The sequence below is a fragment of the Bombus fervidus genome, chromosome 14 (assembly GCF_041682495.2).
Source record: "Bombus fervidus isolate BK054 chromosome 14, iyBomFerv1, whole genome shotgun sequence".
Taxonomy (NCBI): Eukaryota; Metazoa; Arthropoda; class Insecta; order Hymenoptera; family Apidae; genus Bombus; species Bombus fervidus.
In genome coordinates, this window is record NC_091530.1 from 671838 (window position 1) to 697634 (window position 25797).

At 42.5% G+C, this 25797-nt stretch overlaps 1 protein-coding gene across 4 annotated transcripts in view; it reads left to right on the forward strand.

Annotated features, from left to right (window-relative positions):
* Window positions 1–25096, forward strand: part of LOC139994509 (proton-coupled amino acid transporter-like protein pathetic) — a 34201-nt gene extending 9105 nt beyond the window's left edge. Inside the window, exons 1-5 of one of the 4 annotated variants that reach the window (XM_072017240.1) lie at window positions 10347–11242; window positions 13122–13207; window positions 20495–20902; window positions 21304–21664; window positions 22708–25096. In XM_072017240.1, coding sequence (XP_071873341.1) covers window positions 11132–11242; window positions 13122–13207; window positions 20495–20902; window positions 21304–21664; window positions 22708–23301 — 1560 coding nt within the window. In that variant the 5' untranslated portion in view covers window positions 10347–11131 and the 3' untranslated portion in view covers window positions 23302–25096. Of the gene's footprint in view, window positions 1–10346; window positions 11243–12646; window positions 12792–13121; window positions 13208–20494; window positions 20903–21303; window positions 21665–22707 lie in introns of those variants that run through there. The other 3 variants (XM_072017241.1, XM_072017243.1, XM_072017242.1) reach the window with 3 other exon arrangements.
* The last annotated feature ends 701 nt before the right edge of the window (window positions 25097–25797 follow it).

A 25797-nucleotide genomic window follows, 5' to 3' on the forward strand; every position in this document is an offset into this window, starting at 1 on the left:
TTACAACGAGTCTTTGGTGAATCAGTTTCCCTCGTTCGTCTTGATATCAAACGATAAAAGACTCGTAAAGAACGTTCGCTTCCGGTATACTTTATCATAAAGTAGTTCCGGTATACCAGCTTATATCCGAACGAACAAACGAATTTAGAATTTTGCGCGTGACACGAATTTTTGTAAAATCTGCAACAGGAATAATTTCTTACGCAAAGCGACTTTATCCTGCATCTTGACATACACCGTTGTACTTATCGACTCACACGACGCAAATCGAGACAAACTCTCGCTATAACGCATCTACGTATAATGTATTTACTCGTGTCGTGTGTACAGGTTAAGGTTAGATAACAACCGGTGCTTCTAATATAAATTTTCCACGGCGCCAGATGATTCATCCAGCTGTGTGCGTGTTTAGTCGCCAGTCACGTGTATAATTTTATCGAAGTACGGAGAAATCAGTAGACGCGCAAGTGCGTGTTTCATTCGTTAGCAGAAAATTTTCTCGCTTTCTTAGAGAGATAGAAATTGCGGAGACAGTCGTTGGTCGTTCGAAAATCCATAGCAAATAATTTCAAAATATAAGATTATCGAAAAAGGATTTAAAGGCCGATAGATTTATCCACGATGTTTACAATACCCTTTTATCGCGCGTTATGCGGTCTAGTATCGCGGAGAACGTCGCGCACAGGAAGTAGATCCGTTCGTATGCATATAATGGCAGGAATGATCCATCGATTCGAAAAACGTACCGAGACTTGCTTGTATCGAGTTAAAATTGGGTAACTAGTACGCTATATTATCGAAAATAAAAACAGAATTACGTATAGTATAAGGAATTTTTTAGTATACCGGAAAAGAGCGTCTAAATTAACATATACGATGGTAAATCAAAAATTAAACGTACACCCGAATGCTAAATTTAGATAGCGTTACATCTTCGTATATGTATACGCGTGTTGGTTCACGCGTAAAGAATGATGCGCGATGTCGGTGAAAACTTCACCGTACCCTCGAACGGAGAGGTTCTCAAATGAACGTTTTTGCGCTTTTGTCTTTAATTTTTAACTGGATTTCGTAAATTCAGTCCTGGTCAGTTTCATTTTCATATTGAAAACTTCTTCCTTTTTTGTCTTTCTTCGAAACGCGTAACAAAGATACGTAAAATACGGTAACTAGACGTATACAACCGCAAGACTATGGAAAACATTCGATGTAAAATATCTATTGAGATTCCATTTTATTTATTGGTAAAAGTTTAAATTTATACAGAGATTCGGTGATATTCTACGATCGATATAGCAATTCCCTAGGTTAGGGAGACCGAGTCATCGGGGGTGGTTTCGTCTGGAAGAAAAGTTGGGCGGCACTGGTGGAAACAATCGCGTCTCTGCTGTTCTACAAAGCACGGAGGAAGGTATATTAACATAACAGTACCGGTACACCTACGCGTGGTCGTGTTTGCGAAGGGTGGAATATCGCCGCATAGACATCGCGAGGGAAAGAGGGGCGAGTTACCGAGTTCGATCGTCGACCAGGGCGAGTTCACTGGTCTCAAGTAGCAGAAGTCACGCGAGTATACGTCTAGAGTTTGGAGTTTGTAGACTTCCATGCGAGGCACGATACGCGGAACACGTGTCGCACATACGTATACAATCGCACGGTGAACGTAGCGAGACGAGCGGTCTTACACTCGCTAGATACATGTTGTGTATGGAATTGGAATATTTCGGTAGACCGAAAAACTATTATACTACGCGTATTATCAAAGTAGAATCGATACAAGGTAATTAGCTGAAAATCGTAAAGGCGTCTACGAACGTACTACTATCTTTTACTCTATGCCATTTAAAACGTTCCTTACGCGATTGTTCCTTTGAATTGTAACAATAGAATTTCTTCGTTTAGTTCGAATTTGAGAAAAGGTAAAGCAAACCAAAAAAGGCACTCTCTAGCAACAGGAAGCGAAACATCTCTATCGAGAAAGAATTATAGACATTCGCGTTTTGCGTCTGGCGAGGATATAAAACTTCTACGGTGGGTGTCCGATCTGCTGTGAATCATTCGCTACCATTGCTTTGTCATTGTGTCGCAATCGCAAATTACGCACGATGTACTGGGTAAAAAATGAAATATATACCTAGGATGGGTGCTGCGAACAGCGTATGCCCACGCGACACGAAACAAAGAGGCCACCGTAGGTGGTCAATGATTTCGTGCGATGCATAATACGAACCTCGTAGTGGGTCATTGATGAACACCACGGTACGTAATTCGTCGTGAATCATCGACGACCTATGCAATTCGTAATTATATTGTTCATACGTCGTGATTATGTAACCGTCCGTTAATTCTTATTACCAGCACTTTAGACGCTATATGGAAATACTCGTATAATTATGCTTCGAAACCAGTTACACGATTCGTTAAGCTTTATGGATCGTGAACTTTTTATCAGAGTACTTCGGAATCTATGGAACGGAGATCAGGACCAGGAGGATTATTTCGATTTGACTGCAACTACTTGGAATTAAAGTATCGGAAAATGGTGATCGTCGATCGAGCTGTTCGATCGACCAGCCGCATAAAGCGAAATGAAAGAACGTTACGATCTTCCTGCGAATCTACGCTTATTCGCGATCATAATCGCGAATAGGCGACGGAATCGAGAAACTTGGAAAAAGTGGAAGTTAATCGAGCATGGCTCGCGAGAGGCTCGATTATCGAGGAATATATATAAACGTACTATATATAAACGTACAAAAATGAATCTAGCTCGATAAAAATGAGATAAAGAGTGGAATGGATGATCTGCAGCTCGATGAATCGATTATTGGAATCGTTGTTGACGATACGCGGCTGTATCCCTAGTCCCGAGTTCGCAGGACATGACGCAATCGCGATAGAAACGGTTCGCTTCTGTCGGATTTATCTGGCGTTGTAATCAAATTAAAAAGGTCAATGCTAACCAGTTTACGGACGCGTTCGCGTCTCGACGCTCGCGGTGCACGCGATTCAGCGGCGAAGGCAGTCGAGAATAGCGAAGTTGAAGCGGCGCGCGCGTCAGACCGTCGCGTCACGCGTGCGTCGCCTCTGTATTCGCTGTCCGTCGCCGCTCGGCCGCACGATCTGGCGTTCGATCGTCGAGTTCACTGCTCTCCTAGAACTAGAAATCACGTGAACGTGTCTCGAGACTGCATTTGGCTATCCTTGCATGCACGCCCGATTTATGTATAGGGTGACTCCATAAATATCGTCGATCGCGTTGCCAACCGAATCCCGCTCGCTTTGCACGCTCTATCGTTGAGCTTTGCGCGTTCGTCGAACGATAGAGCGTTCTTTTCCAACGAGATCCTGCTTTTCCGTCGTCGAAGGTTTTCGTTGGAAGATCTTTCGATCGTTAGAACGTCCTGGTCGTCTCTGTTCAATCTCTGCTTTTTCAAACGTTTCGTATAGAAATTGATCGCATCTCTTACGTTTAAGGAATTAGAACAGGCATATATTTTTCAATCTCTCTTATTCGTTATGCAGTCTGATAAAACGTTAGAAAAGTAGAAAAGAGAAATTGCCCTCGCTGCGCAAAGAAACATAGATTTAGATTCCGCCGATCTTGAAATTTAACATCGCGTTAAAATCTTAAAAAATAGAGAAAGAATAGGTTTCTAGATTATTTGGCAATACGTTTGACTAATTAAATTCTCGTTGAACGCAACCAGTTGCTGTTTCGCCGCGCGTAATCAACCGCGTCGATCAACGCGCTATTATCTTATATCGACGGTGTATTTTACGCGTAGTCGATCGTCGCGCAAAATCGAGAAAAAAAAGTCGAGATTCGCGTATCAAGTACCAGTCCAGACACCGTTCGACCATTTATTTAGAGTATTTTTTCGCGCCGATAAAAAGTTCCTGCCGCGTATCAGATAACGATAGCGATTGCGCCATTCTACGTGCGATTGATCGATAAATTCACCGAGGGAAATGCAGTCGATATCCTTGCCGCGATAGAAACTCATATAGACGTACCTTTATCCGATAAAGCGAACACATTTTACGTGGATAAACATAACGATACGTTTACGCGTCCCACACTCAAAGGAAAGGAGTTGCAGGCCAGACAGATCGATTGCAAAGTGGATTGTATGAATTTATCGGATGCGTGACTATCAAGTGCTATATAAATGCTGGGCATCACGTTGCGTAAAGAATCGCGTAATCGATCACGGTTTTGTAATTAAGCTCTAGATAGAGCGAAGATATTCGCTCTTCGAATGATATTCATCGTCGCGAGTTTTATAGAAATGCTTGTAGCAATTTTTGAAAATTACGTTTCTTGTAACTAGGATTTACAAGTACGACGACATTCATCGTTAAGGCCGCGTTCTGCGAAAATCGTCCGAGTAGCAGATATTTCAAAGAATATCATTTTCGATAGATAGCTAAACCAATAGCGAACGAATAATATCGAAACGATTCGGAATCAAGTAGTTTTTCCTGCATTTCCAGTAGCTTCGAGATTTGTCCGTGGATTCGCGAGATATCATTTCGTAAGAATCGCGCAAACAGTAGATTAAACAAGTGTACGTAACAAAGATTTATTTCCAAGTTTTACATATCGGTAAGATGTTAAAGATTTCACGTATATTTGGTTTCCGAAAGTTTCATTGAGAATTCTTGCTTTTGCGAATGAAACTTTTTTTCGTTGTTCCCTTAAAAATGGCTTTGCGATTTTACGAGAAACGACGGATGATTTATAGGTGTTGAACGTACACCCGTGCGGTTTAGTCGAGATTAGATAAGCACCTCGTACCGCGAAAGATAAAAACGAATGTCATCGTTTCGTATGTAAACTTGCACGTGTCACAACGATGTTATAATCGCGTTCTCCGCAATTTATAAGATCGATCTTGTGACAAGTGTTCGCAATATTGCGAAATCCTTTATTTTAATAAGAATGTCACGCGTACTTTTGTACTAAAAATTTGATATACGTCATACTGTACAAATATGTCATTTATATTGCAAACGTATCGCAAGGACGCGTTGCGTAACTCTGGAATCTTTGGTCGAAACGTTTATCTGTGAGAAATAGACCGCTAATAGATTTGCTTTTAAATAGAGACTTTAAAGATCTAAGGACTCCTAATGGACTTCCATTGGCAAAAATTCATCGGTTTATTTTTCATTTTACGATTCTGTAGCCGTTAATAACAGTCGCCACGATTGGCCTAAATTAAAACGTCGGTACGAGGTCATAATCGATCCACTTATTAATACGCTCGTTAACTTTTTACTTTCAATTCAGCTGGTTAAACCAAAGTCAAGAGAAACGGAGGATGAAACGGTAGAAATGGACAGATTCGATATTCGCGATGATCGTCGTTATACATTTAAACTCGTTATATCCTATTCAAGAAGGAAGAAGAATAATCTTGTAACGTCAGCTTTCCACGCGTCGTTATTCGCTAATACCGAATATTTACGATCGACTAGGACAAGTAGATGCACGATTGATTTATGCAACAGTTTCCGCGTAACCTACGTTTCTTGAATTCGTGCTACGCGTACTCGTAATCGTTCTACGTAAATGGCGAACAGCTGACTAACGGAAAATCCCGATCGGTCGATCGTTTCTTTGATAATTTTTGGCCAATAACTTTGTTGTACGGCGGTATTCGTACGCTTGGCACAGAAATTCGACCGTTAAAGAATTTATAGGAACGTGCGAATATGTTTGTAAGTGGCCGTATAAAGACGAAACGCGCGTGTCCTAACTCTCACGAACGAGGGTGTAAGGTCACGATGTTGCGTTCGCGTCTGGCCAAAAGCACGCGATCGAATCAAGAAGGTCAATGTTGTTACGGAGCAGAAGCACCACAGCGACATAGCAGCGATTCATCGTGTATCCGTGTGGTGTAACCGGTAATTCAGGGGCAGAAGGAGCAAGAGCGTGCACAGTGCGCAGCCATCCCACGCGTGATCCATGATCGCGCGTCGGGCCCGAGATGAGGATGTGACGTTACTCTCAGATTTGTTAATTTGTTATTGCGCTGGCCGCGGTTGATTCTCGTATTAAAAGAAGCACGCGTGCGCATGTGCCAGCGAACGACTCGTCGTTGAATCACGCTGATTCAGCGAACGAGATCCGCCCCGAATCGTAGATCTCGAAATTAACACCGAATCAGCAACCGACGACACCTTGGATCACGCGCGCGCGCGCAATCTCGTTCGATGAAACGAACGGTCAGATAACGACAGGTTTATTATTCCACTTTTGTTTGATCGTCCGAGAATCGATCGTTCGAGGAGGAACGAATCGCTCATCGACGTTTGACCTCGTTCGTCGTTCCTCGCATTCGTATACGATGTATCGATCGATCGATGCGAGAATGGAGCGTTTCTTTTCTCCATGAGTCGTGCTACGCTTCTAATTGCTGCTGAAAGATCGGTCATTGATCGCTGGATAAATACGGTCGATATTTCGTAGCTTGTCCATGACGGACAATTATTAGCTATCGTTCGTGTCTATGCTCCTTTTCCTAATTCGTAGTAAACGGTTGTCGATCTTTATCCGCAGACTCGATCGATCGATTTTGACAGTTTCAGATTTAGATAGTCGAATCACGATCCGAATGATAATACGGAAGGATTATTACAGTTGGATCGCGACTGTGCCGTTATCGAATCGTTATCGTAAATCAAAGCCATTGAATCGGTATCGCTTTCGCTGCGAATGTTCCGACTAATAAAGGTGGCGCGACGTTGTACACTTAATCAGGAACTTGCTTAACGTTTACCGCTGTTAAATAAACGTTCTCGAGACACGTTTGACTTTAGTAGCGCCGTTGCTTAGGTCGTGTAAGATTTCTAAGCTGATGTAGCGACTTCTTAGCTCGCGCCATATTGCCGAGCGTTCGCTAGATCGCTGCTGCGGCATAGATAAGAGAAGAACGAAGGAATTTTTGCCTACAACAGCAAACGCTTCCGAGGCTGATCAAAGTCGCGAAACTGGAGGCGGGGAAGCCTCTAATCCAGTTTGTTGTCCCTTGGCGGTAATTTGTGTAATCGCGCGATATCGATGCACGGTTGACGCAACGAATGCTCGCCCGCTTGTCATAATATCTCGATTTATGCGGACGTGTTTGTTCGTGCATACTTTAACGTCAACGACGGAACGACCATGGTTGATTAGCCTTCAAGGACTCGGGGAAAAAGGCCACGTCGGGGCAGACCCCTCTTTCGATGTCTCGCTCGTCCGCCTTGTTACGCCATTTTCTCTGCTCCTCCGTCGAACCATTCGACGACACTCTGCTGCATCGATATTATTTCGGAGTTTCCTGCCTTCGTCGCTGAAACCATCTCTCGCTTCCTGCAACCCCTCTGCAATACGTTGCGTGCGTCTTTGCGAAGTCATTGAAATACGTTATCTGAATGTTCTGGCTATGTTTCCGTCGATTGGACGAACGGAGGAAGCAGCGATTCAACGAGTGTTTTAATTAAACTGCGACTCGATCAGTGCGAGAGACTGCTGCGAGATAACAGAACGAACCGCGTTCGAACGTCTCGTGACCGAGGAGATACGTTAAAGATACGGAAGAGTAGTAATTGCAGAGAACGTTTCCGATTTACCGTGTATTTATTATAGCATTTCCGTATAGTTTCGTTGTTACCTAGTAGCGTTTTTATACGACTGTAAGATAGTATTATTATATTATGTGCCGATGTACATCGTATCCAACGTACATCGAATATCGGTTTGACATCTTAGTAAGAGACACGATCGAATATAAAGACAGAAAGGAAGAAATTCATAGCGCTTGAAAGAGAAACATCGCGGTACCGAAACGACACGTTCGCGTGTCGCGTGGATCACGTTGTGGCGCCATGACTAAAAAATAATCTTGCAATACGTGCCAACGGCTCGCGAGGCTGCGCAGCGTAACCTATGAATTCGAAAGGTACACAAGAGCTATAACCGCGTTTCATAACATCGTTAAATATTTACGAGATGCGGTTCAATAGCGAACCAGTTCGGTCGACTGTTATATATATAATGACGCCGACTTTTCACATCGTTAGCGACGTTCGAAAATAAACAGAGCACCGCGCTATTATCGCTACGTTAATTCGTTGAATAATTACACGTATATTATTTTTGAAACAGAAAGCGTATAATTACGACTGTTTTCTTGGATTTAGAACGTCGTGTTTACTTTGAAATGCGCGCGTTTCCTCGAAACGTATGTTCCTAGGATTCTCTCTTAAAAGTATACCGTATTAATCGCGGTCTTACGACACAAGGACAAAGTACAAAAATATCTGTACGGATCGTTTCAACGTCGTGAACCCGTAAAACGGTTTGTTCGCCTTTTGTGTTCCTTTCTCGTCGTAATTTTGCTATTCGAAGCATGCTGAATCGACATGCTGAAACGTAGGAAAATGGTACTACAAATTGTACTACGTGCCATAACGTCGACGCGTATTCGTATTTCTGATTAAAATCGATTAAACGGAGATTCTTCTATAATAAAATTCCTTTGCTCTTAAAGATGCGTCTGTAATTAATTTTCATCCGTTTTAACGAGAGAACCGGGGAATGCGTTTGAACGGAATGTCGCGAAGACGGCTGAAACGAAGCAGCAACGACCGATCTGTAACACAGTCGGCGGAGAACCTAACCGGCGGTGAAAATTCTATTTTCGAAGCATCTCGCCACGAGCTTCTCCGAATATCTCGAAACCGTACGTAGCATTCTCGTCTCTCGATGAAAATAATTCCATAGGTTCGTGATGCGTGGCCGCTTTCTACGGTGCAAACCGAGATGGCACTCGCTCGCTAATTTTTCCACCGTGACTTAAACGAAAATAAATAAATAAATCTCGTTTCAGAGTTAAAGGTACGGAGTAAAAGGAAATCGTAGAAAATCCTAATTTCTATTATATAGGTACTTTAAGAGCGAGTAGATCGAAGTATCTTACGCGCAATGAAAAGAAGTTTGCGAGGTAGCAGAGCAAAATTGGCGTTACTTAGGTTTAGACGAATAAGACGCGACATCCTGCTCCGTGGAGCATCGGTCATGGATAACGTTTGTAAAGTGACATTTGTAATCGTTCCATTTGCAGCGGCAGCAACTGGTTCTATTCACTGTTAAACGAACTAAGTGGCAAACTGCCGGTGTAAAGGGTGAGACGCGCGCTAGCTATCGTTTCACGAGGACATGCCTATAATGCCGCGTAGAAAACGCGTGGTTTCCTTTCTTACTTCCATCGAGTCATCGAGTCCCTTTTAGGGAGAGAAGTAATCGACCGATCGAGTTGCTGAATCGAGATTTTTCCGTTTGTGTTTACGGGTGTTTTCCCTACTAAGCTGTCGACGAACATTTTCTCCCAAACTTCTAAGCGTCGAGTGACCGTCGCCTACGCTCTACAATTTGTACAATATATATACACCGATATACCAATAACACCGATCGATCGTGAATAGTATTTATTCCTTGATATACCTGTATATTTGAGCGCGACGGGAGAGTCTAATATTACGGAAATCTTGGATAAACCTATTAACACGTTTCTTGCCAAGCGACGTTTGTCAATCTCTGATGACAGTTGCATAACTGTCGGAGATCGCGTTTTGCGAGCCACGATGTATTTCTTTCATATCTTGTCAACCGATCGCAATTCGGAACAACGCTTCTACACAGGATATGCACGGCTCTCGAGGCGAAAGCTACTCTAGCGTGTTTTCGCGGTTATCTTTAGTACACGCTATATCGTTCCGGAGTTAAAATAGATTCGAACAGGCTAAAGCGCGACGAACGACGCAGGACGACAAAGTTCTTGACACTCGAGCGCATCGACAAATTGACAGGCGCCTCTGCCAATTTTATTCCCACTGACGAAACTGGCGCTCGTGAATTTATTTTATCCGCGGGAGACGTTTCAACGCCAATTTATCGTAGATCGCAAGTACAAAGAATCGGAGAAACGTCGCTCGCGTTCTCGCCATTATGCGCTCAAACTAGGAATACTTAGTTTCTACTCGAACGAGTTTAGCGACCTTGGCATTAGGAATATTTCGAGTTTGCAAATATCGTCTATTCGACCAAACTACAGAGAGAGAGAGAGAGAGAGAGAGAGAGAGAGAGAGAGAGAGAGAGAGAAAGAGGAAAGTCACGTGCGATCGTTAGAGCGTTGTCTAATTCGGTGGCCGTCGTGGACGTAGGTGACGCGAACGTGTCCATTTGTCGCATAGTTCAAACAGAGGTGTTCTGTTAAGCTTGGTTAGCGGCGAGACGGAGTGGAACACGGCGAAAGAGCGAGACGTGTTGCTCACGTGAGACGGTTACGACGTCTATTTGCTCTTCCTATTTTCGTAGCCGTTTGGTATATAAGGAGCCCGTCCTCGGAACATTGCCGAAAGATTTGGCAGCGATCCGCGATTTTCTGCGCCGCGGCACTCGCTGTGCCATAGATAGAGTCGCTAGAGAAGACGAACACGAGCATAGTTCACCCGGAGGAATCGTGCCGGAGATGCGTTGTCCGTTTCGACGGGAAACCGCATCGAGTTGCTTCGATTTTCCGGCTGGACTTGTTTCGCGTTCTTCCTCCTCTCGAACCTATCTTTCGAGTGGGGAGATCTCAAGATAGATCCTTCGCGAACGATCTTCCTTTCCCGATCTGGTTTTACTCGCAGTGAAAAAGCGAAGATAGCGTTTTCGCGATTGCGTTACTGCGATGTTTCGGCAGTTTCGTCAACGGCGCATCGATCGGGCAACGATTACTTTTGTTAAAGCTTCGTGGAAAGGTGACAGGAGTTGGTTCTTTGGTGATACTTGGTGATATTCCGCGAAGATCGCACGCTCGAGCTGCTGTCCGCCGCGATTTTATTTGGACGAGTAACGTCGACAGCTGCGGCTGCCAGCGAATTGGGACAAATCGGATCTCGTTCGAAACGGCGCGCTCTGGCGTACGCGACATCGGTGTTTGGCACCAATGGAAGATAAATAAAACACGTGGCACACGCACGACTGGCAGCCGTGCTCGGCAAACAATCTCAGAGGGTTGAAAGAAACCGGTGGAGGAAAGAAGGCGAACAGTAGTCGGGAGGAATGTCGAAGGCGACGCGTTCGACCAACTGAACAATGGGGAACACGGACAGCGTGCACGACGTAGAGATGAGCTCCTTGTCCTCGACAGCCAACGATCGTTCTTACATCAGGGTGAATAGAAGCGAGCAACTTGATTCAAACCTGGTTTGTCCCCTTTGTTTCATCGTGGATATCAGAGTGATTAACCGCGTTCGTTTAAAATGATATTCGCTCGATGGTAAAACGATATCTATCTATCTATCTACGCGAAGCCGACGAGCTCCGAAATTATTCGCGGTTCTAACACGAATAACAGCGATACGACGTTATCAAACGATAGGTATTACCGTTGGTTACCGAGCGACCGATAAAAATCGAGCAACAGGAGCTTCGTTCGAACAAGTTGTGTAGAGGCAGACCACGAATTACGTATATCGGTGTATGGCTTCGTACAGGCGCCAGCTAAACACAGATTTCTGTGTTTATACTCGCAACTGCTCGACGCGCCAAACGATATATATCGCACCTTTTGTACGGAATCGGATGTATTCTAAATCGCGCAAACGACACCGTTCGAGGTTTGTTGCTTCGCCATTTACGCCACGCAATGTCGATAAATTCGCTTCTTCCTTTTCTCTTCGATCGTTTCGCTACAAACAACGTTTACGTACATTCTCGCATATCGAGTAATCGCTTGTACAAAGGTAGAAGAAAAATTTGCGTTAAAACTTACCACGAATTTTCCTAAAAGTTGTTAAATTTACTTTCAAAGTCGTACGTCGATTTCTAACAAATTGTTGGACGTTATCTTATCTAAACTGTCACATATGTATATTTCGCTATTAAGTACGCTCGCATATCTTAAAGTTAAACTCGATGTTTGACGGCCATCTATTTGGTCGCAACAAAGTTTCCGACGCTATCCGATCGTGCAACTTGGAAACGTCTGTTTGTAAACTCTGATCGGCTTATCTGCTGACATTAAAGTTATCTATGTACAAAGGGACCGCTTATCTACATCGATCGTCGATCTTGCTACACGGTATCGATAAAGGTTGTCGATAAGGTTGCAACTTACGTAACACGCGTTAGCACGAGTAACATCTATTTTATCGGGAACGCGAATTCCAAGTTCCTTCGCGTTTTCGTTGGCGTTTGTCGCGGACAAGGCGAGTTAGTTCGTTTTCATTTATTTTTAAATGCACGCCTGGGAGACGTTTATAATCGAGGAACGACCCAGTTAACGGATCGTAATAGAAAATCAAAGTTCTGTCGGGAAACAGAGAGACAAACTGTGTCGCGTGGAATCGAGGAATCCGGTAGAAAACGCGAGCGCGTTCTTTTAACGAAAACGATTTGTCTAGAAAGTTTTCGAATCTCTGTTAAAACTCAAGTATAACGATTTTATTCGGTATTTAAAAACATTATTTTTCGCTCTGTTCCTCGCGTTATTCTTCACCCGAACAAAAGTCCTTGTTCGTGATTATTTATAACGCTCTGTATTCATAGTTTCATTGTCAAGATCGCGAAATTTCTTCGCGGAAATCATTTGCATTTCCTATTTTTCATTATCCTATTAACGAACGACAGTCCTATTACTTATGCGCAAAACGAAACGACAACGCGGCCAAGACGTGGCAATTTTACGTTTCGACGATACAATGGTAATTACCCTCTATCCGCGATTCCATTGTTATCGAACCAACTACGTAAGGTGAGTAATTTGTTGCTTACGTAAAAGCATTGATAATTCCCACTACCGTACACGCTTCCGTTTCGGCAAATACGGCTACGCTTTGTCGTTTTCCTCGAAAATTTATAAATCTGGTCGAAACACTCGAGACGATGTTTCGCGCGTCAAATAACTCGTAAATCGACGAATTCTCTTGTTGTCGCGTATCGTTCGTATCGTGGACCATGAAACGAGAAGCTTTTTGAGAAAAATGATCTTGCGCGACCATCTTATCGAATCTATCTCTCTATGTAAATGCGTAAAATACCGTCGAAGAATCGTTTTTTTAATTAAATGTCCGATTCGTTGCAGAGAACGCCAATGCGCCCAATGATAGCGGAATACGACCCAAAGAAGCACGGTGTGAAAACAGAACTGTCAGACACGGTTCTTGTCAAGTAAGTGCGAAAACTTGGTTTACGAAACCGACGCGAACGAACGGTTCAACGATAGTCGAGCGATTCACTATCTGCTACCACGACCAATCATCACCATTGCTTTCTTGCCAAACTCAAATGCTCCGTGCTCAAGCAAACGTGAGTGACAACCCGAGGATCATATATTGTGCATTATATCGTATATATGTGTATTCTCTCATTCTCTGTGCTCTCTGTGATATAATTTATTATTATACATACGTACATACGTATATATATATATATATACACACATATATATATATATATTTATTTATTTATTTATTTAATACGATATTCCATAATATATAGAAATAACTTCACAACTAATTCGTGCATACCGCCTGTGATCGCTGACGTAGAATTCGTAGCGTAGCCTGGCACCAGGGATGCTTGACAATTTTGACTGCTGAATCACGACGATTCTGTTATCGCTGGTTTGTGCAGAAACGCGCTTCCGTTTTTATTTAGCGTGCCTGCCATGTACTCGTACGTTTGACAATTTTACTTTTCTCTTGGTTTTACTTTCCTGTTTTTATCATTTTTCTGCTTCGTTTCCATAACCCATTTAAATCCAGTACCGAAGGCCACCACGTTTTGTGCAATCTTAAAAGTCTAAAGTATTTTCCTTTTTTTTTTTTCCTTTTTTTTTTCTTTGAATGAACGAACGAATATGAATAATTTTATGTTCGAACGTTATCGCATGCGTAGTGATATCTTCTCAACGTATCGTCGTTTACCTTAGGAATATCGTGGATTGTTTTTCAAGTATTTACAGGCACCGTCGAATAACATCGATTTAACGTCGTGATAGTATTTTTATAATTTGGAATAAAAAATGGGTTATCCTCGAAGAGTATCGGAGCTGACTCGCACAATGTGTTGGACACCGTAAGTGCTGGTGTAACGTGTTTCCATTTCACGAATCCGTAATACGAGTGTATACATGTATATCTGTATAGCAGTCGTTAGCGAGATCATGTTAGAATCGTAAGAAGAGTTTTGGCAGCACACGATGAAGATCTCGTAACTACGGTATACTTAAAACGCAAAGTAGATTTTACCTTCAAATCGATTAACGTTCGAATATCTTTTTAAAGAAAGGGTTGAGTAAGCTAGCCTTACATCGCGGCAAACTGCTTGCAACATAATATCTGAACGATATAATCCTAATTATTATTTATGTACTTTGTTAAGCAACGACGGACTCAATGACGAATCGAAGTTGTATAATTCAAAAAGCAGCTTCCTAATTTTCCTGGTTATCGACGATATACGTAAATAAAAGCTATGTAATGTGGTAAAAGAGTACTTGTTCTGAAGAAGCGAGAAGAACCAGGAAAAGGGAAATGTTGTCCAAACGTTCGATCGTCCGATGAATTTATGCGATTATGGTTTATTCAACCCCTACATATATATACGTCCCCTGTTATAACGATTTTATTATCTTCGTCTCTGCTATATCGCGAACAGAAGTAGCAAAGTGATAAAGAAGGGCCTGGAAAAAAGGAAAAGAAACAAAATGAGAGGATACAATATACGTAAATCATGCATAAACGAGCGATTCTCGATCGTCGATTTGGCTGCGACACGACGAAATCTTTGGATCCTTTGCGCAGAGGATGGAATTTCTCCTTACTGCACCTTAAGAAACGTCGCTTTCTTAACGTTTTCCTTCCGGTCTTCGCGCATACGTTTCGCCTTTCTCGTATTAATCGCGGCAATCTTTTTCTTTCATAGAGCGGGTTTAGGTTTCGTAAGTTTGTTTATCGCGTCCATTTTTCTCATACGTAACCGATCGTTCGCGACAATGATAAAATACGCTTCATAACGCGGAAGTAATCGGTAATTATAACTCTTCGGGGTAATCACGATTATCTCGCTTTTTTCCATAATACGTGCAGTTACGTAAACCTACGCGTAGTGCAATTACTTAATTAAAAAGGCGACTGTAGCTAATTTTGAAAGATCGTTTCGCGAGAAATACGCGTTGGGCGACGCGTCCTTTTAATTCTCGCGCGTATAAGCGTTCTGAAATTTCGTGTCGAAGATAATTGGTCGACAAGGTCGGTTGATCGGATACGTTGAAACGATTTGCCGCGGAAACGCCGCGTTTCGAACGAATTAGGCGTCCCTTTTAGCGTTTCGCGATATATACACGAGCCATCGATAGCCTGTAACAGTAGCCGGGAATGCGAAGAAAAATAGTAGAAAGAAGTTACGAAGCCCAGTTTTATCTCGTATTATATTTTTGTCGTAACGTTACGTAATATTTTATCGTAGTTCTTCGGTGGAGATTCCAATTTTTCTCGAAGCTGGTCGATTTCGTTGCGATATAGACTTTATCGTTAATTAAATTGCTACTGCGCGCAATGTGCTATATTTAGATCGTAATTCCGTTAATATTACAATTTAAAAGATAACGAAACGAGAAAAGGCGAGAAAAGGCAAGAAAAGGGTAAAGAGACGGAGATAGGGAAAAACGTGGGAAAAGGAAAAAGGGGTTCAAGGTGCAGAAAGGAGAGAAAGCTCGCGGCGCGGCGGTTTCTTCGTCATTGGCTGAAGATGCTTCGTAATTGAGGCCATGCGGTATGCAAGCAAACTATGTTCCTCTGAAGGATTATGATAAAGATAAAATCTGTCTTTACTATATAATATGTGCATTTATATGATTCCAGACTTGCGTATAAACTGCGGGCATAGATTCGGGCTCTATGAAAGTGCTCTGCGAATAACGTGAAAGTGACAAAAAGTAAAACATAAAATATAAAGTAAATAACAAAATATATATATTATACATATAGGTACACACGGTACCGTTTATGAGAAAGAAACGGCACGGTCTCTCTGATGGACGATCGCGGGTTCAAAACGCGGATTTATCGTGGCGGTTTTGTTACGATCGACGTGTAGGTACTGGCGCCAGATGCTCGATCGAGCGACGGTGAACGAATACGCTTGGTCGAACGAAAGGACGAGAAAAGCAACATTGAGATTAAAAACAAAAAAAAAAAAAAAAAAAAACAAAGATGTAAAGATTAGAACGAGAAGTAAAAAAATACGTGAACGGGGTTCTGCGACACGACACCGGACGCAAACGCGACGCAAACGTACCGACGGACGATATCAACGAAATTACGGAAACGATCCAAAAATAAGAAAAAATAAAAAAAGAACCTAGAGAGAAAGAAAGAAAGAGAAACGAAATTACTGGACGTCGTGCGAATTAGCGCTTGTCCAAATTATTCAGAGACGATGATTGCAAAAGACAAGACTAAAAAAACAAAAATTGGCATTGAAATTAAATGGACGATCGTTTGACGTGCGTAAGAAAATACCGATCGAATCTAAAAAAAGTACCGAAAAGTAATGTTAATGAAATTAATTAGAAAAAAAAAAAAAAAAAGAAAAAGAAAAAAAGAAAAAACACGCTCGGCGAAAAGTGCAAAATGTCAAAAAGCAAAGAAGGCTTGTTAGTCGTCGTACTGCGTCGTGGCGCTGGGTGTCGCGGTGATGCAGTGCGGTGGTTGCAGCTGCCTCTGAGCCTGATCGCGACGCGTGAACTCTTGTCACGTGTAACGTGACACACACAGACCTACTACTACTACTCTACTACTACTACTACTAGTACTACTACTACTACTACTACTACCATTACTACTACTACTGCTACTACTACTACTACTACTACTACTACCACTACTACTACCATTACTACTACTACTGCTACTACTACTACTACTACTACTACTACTACTACTACTACTACTACTACTACTACTACTACTACTACTACCACTATTCTATCTCGGAGCTTTCTCAACTAAGAAAGCTTCGCACGACTAAGGAGAGAGACTACCGCACTTCAATGGGTACCTATATGCCTACACACCTACTTTTTTGCGATTTGTTTTACAGTACATCCTAATTTATGTATCTAGTCGTTACACGCGAGAAATACACACACAAGCACACGCACACGTACTTACTACGTGATCCTGTAAAACGTAGAGTATTCGGTAAACGTAAAGTTGAAACAGATCTCGATGTCAATCGAAAAATCGAAACGTTAAAACGTCGAACGATAACCCTCGAACGAGTCCGTCCGATTGTCCATCTCGTCCGATTAGATTTGCTCGTTTTCCCGTTTTTGAATCGCGAACAACGCTGCTTTCGTGTTCGAGATCGTTCATGATCAAAGTTGCGTTAAACTTACGCGGAACGTTATCAACGTCGAGAAACAGTGCATGGCAAAACGTGAGGGTTCTTGGTTTCAGTAACTTAATAAACGCGTTAAAATTTAGCAGTAGCGACTCTCTATGAAACTACGTATGTAGCAATTATACCTACGCATAATACCTTTTTAGTATAATATATAATAATAGTATAATATTAGAAATTCATAGATGAGACTAGTTTGCTACGATATATCGTGAAATTGTTATAGCGAAACAGATTTCTCAGAAATCATTCGATAGAGTATCCATCGGATTGACAAGCGTACAAGTTCCTCGCAATTTTCTATAAATACGTCCATGAATTATTCATTATAAAAAGCTGCGGCTAAAGTACGATGTGTGCAGTGCTGTATTTGTAACGAGAACGAAACCGATGTAGCTACGAATAATAAGAAATTTCGAGCGAAACGTTCGCAAACAAAATGATTTTACGTCTAAAACGGAATTACGACTACGATAATACTTGCGTTTCTTCTAAATAACTGAACGTACGGAGGGAAACATTCGTCGGTGTTAAACGACTGCGATAAAATTTTCGAAACTCGACGTTTAACTAGAAATAAGATCCGTTGGCACGTGTTTACGAACATCGCGCGAAACTCGATGCGCTCGAGATTATTATCCCACGGATCGGACATTTAAAATCGGTTTATTAATAAACGACGTAAAACAAGCAGAGACAGATTTTTGGCAACGTTGTCGTTTGTACCTTATAAATCGTTAGATCCTAATCGTTCCGAGTACGAACGAGTAATCTCTCACCGTTTCGTCGCATCACGTCGAGTTTCGTTCAAGAGGAACAAGAAGCAAGCTAATTTACTATTCCGTAAAAAGTCCGAGTAATCGATCGATAAATTCGTTGCGTAAAATGTAAAGAGTCGTGGCAAAGATGATCGTTGGTCCACGTTTCAATTCCGCGGTGTGAAAGCTAAATGTCGTCTCGCGAAACACGTTGCGCCATGCACTTTTTCCCTCGATCGCGTAACATAATAGAACGAGTGCACGATAATGGAATTAATCGAGAACGATAGAACGAATCAGATGCACGAGACAATACGAAACGAGGAACGTCGAGTCGGGCACCTGCGTGATCCTCGACTCGAAAGTAACGATTTAAAAGTATACGGATGAAAAGAAAGAAAAAAAAAAAAAAAAAAAAAAAAGGGAAAAGAAACAAAGAGAAATCCGCGACGTTTTCGAGAGATTTTGATCGAGTTTCCGCGATTCTTTCGATCGATTTCCTCGATATTCTCTCGGCACGCGCATAAGGGCGGAAAGTTGGGCGACAGAAAGGAAATCGAAGGAATCGTTTGCCCGTAGAAACGTGGGTAGAAACGCTGGTAGAGACGCGCGTGCAAATTCATTACGTCAAACGGTTCTTCGATGACGGGAGTATCCTTTACCGCTCGAGGGAAAATCCATCGTCGACCGATCGACAAGCTCGCCGATAGAACGCTTCTTTCGCTCGGTGAAAAGCTCGATCGATCGAAATTGGCATTCCCTCGGAGTAGAAATTAAATTGGATAATTTCACCGAGGAGCCAGAGAGTAACGTCGCGATCTTGTCTCGATAGAATCTTAATAGGATCTAACGTTGTTACAATTATTAATTTAGAGAGAATAAACGTCTAAGATTAATAATCTCTTTGCCGTTCTAAGAAATTTCCCTTTCCGGTGAAATTTTATCGAATATTATCGTTAGCACGATTAAAAGTCGATTAAAACGAGTCCGTACGTATATAAAGCTTATAAAAATAAGATCGAGAGTACTTAGAAATCGTTTTCGACGTTATTCGCTGGCACCTTTCAAACCGACAACGAACCGTAAGTGCGCAGCGTGAAGAATAAACGTAAAACCGATCGATATTACTGGAGATCGTGCGCCGTGAGAGCCGTTAAAACCGCGAGATCTAGCGTTAAGTGGTACGCTCGTTGCTACCTTCGTTTCCTCTACTCTAGAATTAATGCGCGTTACGAGTGTCCAGCTTTTGCACGATTGAAACGCGTACGTCTCGCCCACGAAATCACGTCTTTATCGCGTTATCATCGAGTTCAGTGCAACGTTTAACTCGTAAGCGTGCGTTCAATGACGCGGTCAGACGCTTTCCTCTTTTAAATCGTTGTTTCCAGTCGAACTATTAAAAAATTGTCGTACGCGCGATCGTCAATAAATAATCGTAAACGTATTCGCCGGTATCCTTGAGAATGATAAATCGACGATTGCGTAAGACGGTGTAATTAATTATTTCGCGATTAAAGCGAATATCATCGAACGAATATTTCGTCATGAATATCTTGCGTAAACGAGAAAAACTCGATGAGTTATAAATATCTTTCTCGCTTAAAATAAAAAGAAAAAAGAAAAAAAAACAAACCAAAACAAAGGAAAAAAGCAGAAACGATTTAACACGCGTGGAAAGGAGAAGCAATTTTCCACTAGTTAGGTTCGTAGTCGTAGCTTTTGTTTTTCGTCGTCTATGTGAAAATACGATATAAAGATTGCTCGTTGTAACGTATCCCGCTGTAATTACTCTTTTCAGGTTGTTCTTCGACTATCGAATAACAAGAATAATCGTTAATTACACGTCTGACCACGGCATTCCGCGAGCTTTGCGCGTACAGTCGTTCTACGGACCGATCGCGGAGTAACGCACGGTCGATCATAATTATCGAACGCTTCGATCCTCTCTGTTCTCCCTACTGATCCGTGATCCTTGTGCGTGACGTGCACGCGATGCGCGAGTACGAGAGGAAAATCTCTCACACGCGTCGCTCTCTGCTCTTCCCTCGTCGACGTATATGCGTATACACTTACACACTTTTTTTTTTTTTTCCTAATCCGAACAAAGAACACTCGCGTATAATCGGTGCGCGAAAAAGGAAAAAAAACACGGTCGTGCCGTACGTACCGTAGCCGTAAATCCCCGCGTCAGACACTTCTTTACTCGCCATTTCAAAACTATAATATTAAATGTCCCTTTTATATCGGACATCCGTTAACTCGACTGGATACTAACGATTTTGTTTTGCAGATACAAGTGCGAGAAAAATGACATACCGATTACGGTCACGAACGGCTCGACGTTACCGCTCGTGGAAAGACCGAACGACGAGGAAGCGGCCCTTTACAATCCGTTCGAGCACAGGAAGTTGGCGCATCCGACCTCGGATCTGGATACGTTGATACATCTTCTGAAAGGAAGCTTAGGAACGGGAATTCTAGCGATGCCAATGGCCTTCCGCAACGCCGGTCTGTTGTTCGGCCTGATCGCTACCTTCTTCATCGGTGCTGTTTGTACCTACTGCGTTCATATTTTGGTGAAATGCGCTCATAATCTATGCAGGCGGACTCAAACGCCGAGTCTAGGGTTCGCCGAAGTCGCGGAAGCCGCGTTTCTGGTCGGTCCTGAGCCGGTACAGAAATACGCTCGCCTAGCCAAGTAAGCTCTCTTCTTTTCCTTCGTTACGTTCACGCGTTATCCAAATATTTCGCCTTCTTTGAATCTTTCAAATTCATTCTACCTCTGGTCGTTTTAAAAAATCTACCAACGACTGCCACGATGGCCACAGTGGCTGTCGACCCGTTAAACGGTTATAATCGACCACTAGACCACTGTTATCCATTATCCGTCGTAGGAAACGTCCAGCGTAACGTTTACCGTTAACTTTCCGCTGTTCTTTGTAAAATTTCAATTATTCGTTCGAAAGCGCGTCTTCCCAATACTTCCAAGATCGTACGCAATAAATATCGAATAAATTCTTGCGTCGCTCGGCGGCCGGAAACCAGTATAAGAAAACCAGGATAAGAATCGAAAGTAACCCGTTTCTGGAATTTTTTCAGGGCGACGATCAATTCGTTCTTAGTGATCGACTTGATAGGCTGCTGCTGCGTGTACATAGTTTTCATTTCAACCAACATCAAGGGGGTGGTCGACTATTACACGGAAACCGACCGCGATGTTCGATATTATATGGCGGCGCTGTTGCCTCTCTTGATCGCTTTCTCGCTCGTGAGAAACCTGAAATTCCTGGCGCCGTTCTCCATGATCGCCAACATATTGATCGCCACTGGAATGGGGATCACGTTCTACTACATTTTCAGCGACTTGCCCAGCATTAGCGATTTACCCAACTTTTCGAGCTGGTCTCAGTTACCTCTGTTCTTTGGCACGGCCATCTTCGCTCTCGAAGGCATCGGTGTGGTAAGTATAATCGACGAATCCTGATCGAACCCTTCTAAATTTTTAATTAAATTTCTCAATCTCATCACACGAGTACGAAAGACAGATCGCTTACTTTCCTCATTCGTATATTACGAAAAGACGACGATATTCTTATTAAGTTACGGAGTTAATCGCTGCTATGGCTCCTGAATAACTCAGCGTCATCTTTGAAACGATATTTTCACGTCACCGAGCTCGCTGTACAGGTGCTAACGGAGTACAGAGGGTTCGAATTTTTAATCGACATCTTCTCACGGAATTTAGCATCTTACGTAGTTGGTTCGTCCATTTCATAGAGCCGAACGTATCGTTGGTATTCCGTTCGAAGCACGCTCGGTCACGAGCATAGCGGTTGAATCGCGTTTAGTATTTCGATCATGCGATAAACGGTTACGTTTGCCGGCTAGACGCCGCGCCGTGTCGGATCGAAAATTCCGATGAACGATCGCGATCGCGATCGCGGTGAAATTCATCCTTCGATATTGCGCGCTTCTCGAGCGGCCTTGAAGCTTTGCAATTTCTTTTTTTCTTCTTTCTTTTTTCGTTTCTTAAGCCGATAGAACATTCCATAGTATGACGATACTTTTTAACGTTAAAACAAAACGTTATAGCTGCGTATGATTTAACGATAAAGATCGAGGATTAATCCAATCTTCGCTTTAATCCATCAAATTGAAAGTTACCGTTAAAACTAACTAAAAATCGCAAGATACTCTTCTTTCAGTACCTGCTACTAGCGCGATAGATATCGTATCTAGCTGTCTAGTACAAATGCCATTATCATAGTCCATAGAAGTGCAACGGATTGCGTAACAGGTAGAGCGTGACATAATCGTCGATGCAATTTAAGGACGTTCTTCGAGTTCGTTGTTCGAGAGGTTCGTTAAATTCCGCGATCGAAAAGATCGTTTCAAAGTACTGCGAGACAAATCGTTCTGGATAGAGATAGAAGGGAAAATTTAAGCAAACCTGTAAGCTGGATAAGATAAATCTTTGAATGATGAAAATCGTGTTTTTCACAGGTGATGTCTCTCGAGAACAATATGAAAACCCCGACGCATTTCATCGGTTGCCCTGGTGTGCTCAACACTGGCATGTTCTGCGTGGTATTGTTGTACAGCACCGTCGGTTTCTTCGGCTACTGGCGATACGGCGAGGACACGAAAGCCTCGATCACTCTGAACCCAGAGCAAAACGAGGTTCTGGCCCAATCGGCCAAGTTAATGATCGCGGTTGCCATCTTTCTCACCTACGGTCTCCAATTCTACGTTCCGATGGAAATTATCTGGAAGAACCTGAAACAATATTTCAGCTCGAGGAAGCTCCTCGGCGAATACCTAGTCCGTATCCTGATGGTGATCTTCACGGTCGCCGTGGCGATCGCTATTCCAAACCTAGGTCCGTTTATCTCTTTGGTAGGCGCTGTGTGCCTGTCCACTCTGGGTTTGATGTTCCCTTCTGTAATCGAACTGGTCACTGTATGGGAACAAGAGAACGGTTTAGGGGCATGCTACTGGAGGCTCTGGAAGAACCTAGCTATCATCCTGTTCGGTGTGTTGGGTTTCATAACCGGAACCTACGTCAGCATCCAGGAGATCATCGAAGAGGACAAATGAAGCGCCGGGTTCGAAGGAGCTGCGGTGCGACGGAATAATCGCTCAGCGCGTACCACAGATGCCGGCGTGTCGTTGGACACCTTCCGCGCTCTCGTCGAGCGAACTCGTCGTCCGACCAGAGGAACGACGATTACGACCACCGGGAGGGTGGGTGATGCTGCCGCAGCTGGATCATCCAGCGAAAGGACATGCGAGCGCGCGAGCTCTCGACTCGTAGCTTCGTCTCGCTCCTTTTCTATGTTTCACTTCACGCTATTGATAGCACGACGGCTGTATCGACGACGAAGACGTTATCCGTTAGATAGGATCCATCGTCGATCCTCGGATCTTTTTTCTCTCTGTTTCTTATTTCTTTGCCGTAATCGTGCGCGTGTACCGTGTCTAGATACTAAGAGGAGTTTGCGTATCGAATTTCTATACGAAAAATTACTCGTACGTATTTGTTGGATCTCTGCTTTTCCGAGCATGGATTTTTCTTTCCTTTCTTTCTTTTTCCCTTTTTCCTTTTTTTTTTTTTTTTTTTTTTTATGAAAATTCAGTTTCTAAATTATGTCTATCTTGTTCTCTGCTAACTGTAACGTCAAATACACGATCGTTGTGACGATAACGATAATACAGGAAAAATGCAAAGATTAGAGATACGCAAATTTCTTTCACGCGCAAAGAAACGTTAATTAAGCAAAGAGAATCCTCACCACTGCTTCGCCACTTTCCATGCGACCCGCGTAACCGATGTACAACGCGTACGACGTAAGCGCGTGGCTAGATATTATAGAAAATTCGATCGATCTTCAGCGATTTACGTCAGAATCGTCGCTACTGACGTCGGGCTGTACAACACCGTACGCCAAGTGTACGGTAAGAATCATTAATGCGGTATGTTGACCTTTACGTAGGCGGTACAATACGTTCTATTACGCAACAACTCTGCGAATAAATTAAATTTTCGTATTATATCTTTCAAATTGTCAAACTCTCAGTTTCAATTTTCGACTTTTTCGATCTTTCATTTCGTACGCTTTAAATTTCTGAATTTCGAAATTTTCACACGTTAAACTGGTAAATTTCCCAAATTTTCAAAAACTTATTTCACTTCGTGCGACATCAATGATTTTTACCGCGCATTCCTATACATTCGAGCGATTAACCGAGCAAAGTCAATAGCACAACGTGGCTCGGAGTACCCGGATCCACGAGATCGTGGATTCCACGACACGCGGGATCCGTGAGAAATATCGAGACGAGTATCATCAAGTACGTGGATAGAGGCGCCCATTTTCTTCTCCCTATTTCTCTCTCTCTTTCTCTCTCTCTCTCTCCTCCCCTTTCCCTCTCTCTCTCTCCTTCTCTTTTATTATTTATTCGCGTTGCGTCGATCGTGCGCACGACGAAGCTTTACCATCGACTTGACACAACTGCGGGACGGTTTCTTTTTGTCGTTTTTAGTAGCTTACGTGCGTATTACGTACGAGTATAGATACGTAAATTATACTTAAGCGTCATTTTTACCTACGAACAAGGACCGTTCACGTTTTATATTTCTTTTCTTTTTTTCTTTCGCATTAACGTGCGTTCGTTCGTTCGTTCAATTTCGCCGTGATAAAAGAGCGATCTGTAAGATAAAGAGGTTTCCGAGGCCGATCATCGATCGAAACTATTTTATAGCTGATAATGAGAAATTATCTTCTTATCGTAGAGCTTGCTAATCACATTGAAAAATCAGAACAGAACACAACGGAACACAATAGAACACAACGGAATAAAACGGAACAGAGCAGAACAGACCAGAACAGAACGGAATAGAATAGAATAGAACAAAACAGAATCAGTGACTAATCGATCATTAACAATTTTTAATACACGAAGATAATAAATCATTGAATCGAAATAGAAAATTGATCGATTTAACACCGCCGGAAATCGCCAATCTGTTCCTAGTGCACATTGCACAAAAAGAGACGAAAGAAAACGTACAAAAATGGTGTTTATTAATTAAGAGTAAGAAACGTAATGGCACGTAGGTGTGATAATATCGCGACATGCACGCTTGCTAGTTTGTAAGAAGTTTAGCGAGAGACGCCCGACATTCACGCGTTGCGCGTCGTCATGCGAGATTAGGACGCTAATTGGATCTTTGACTTGGCATCGAAAAGATTAAATCCGAACTAATCGAAACGCCCGTTTCGATCACCAAGACGAATTCACGATCTATGCCGAATAGACGCGTAATATCGATTCGTCGAATCGTGTCAGAGTCTTATAGAATATCTTCGACGATACAAATCTCGTGAAAATTTCAAAGAAGATCGTTCGTTCTATCGTTAAATCGTCGGAGTTGGACGAATACTTCGCAGGACAATAAAAGTGAACTTTTTTATTAACGACAAACGAAAATGATAATCTTTTCGAAGAATAGTACAAAGACTAAAGAGAATGCGTAACAATCCGTTTCTCACTCTCGTTTTCGTATACGACTCGAAATTAATTCATAGAATT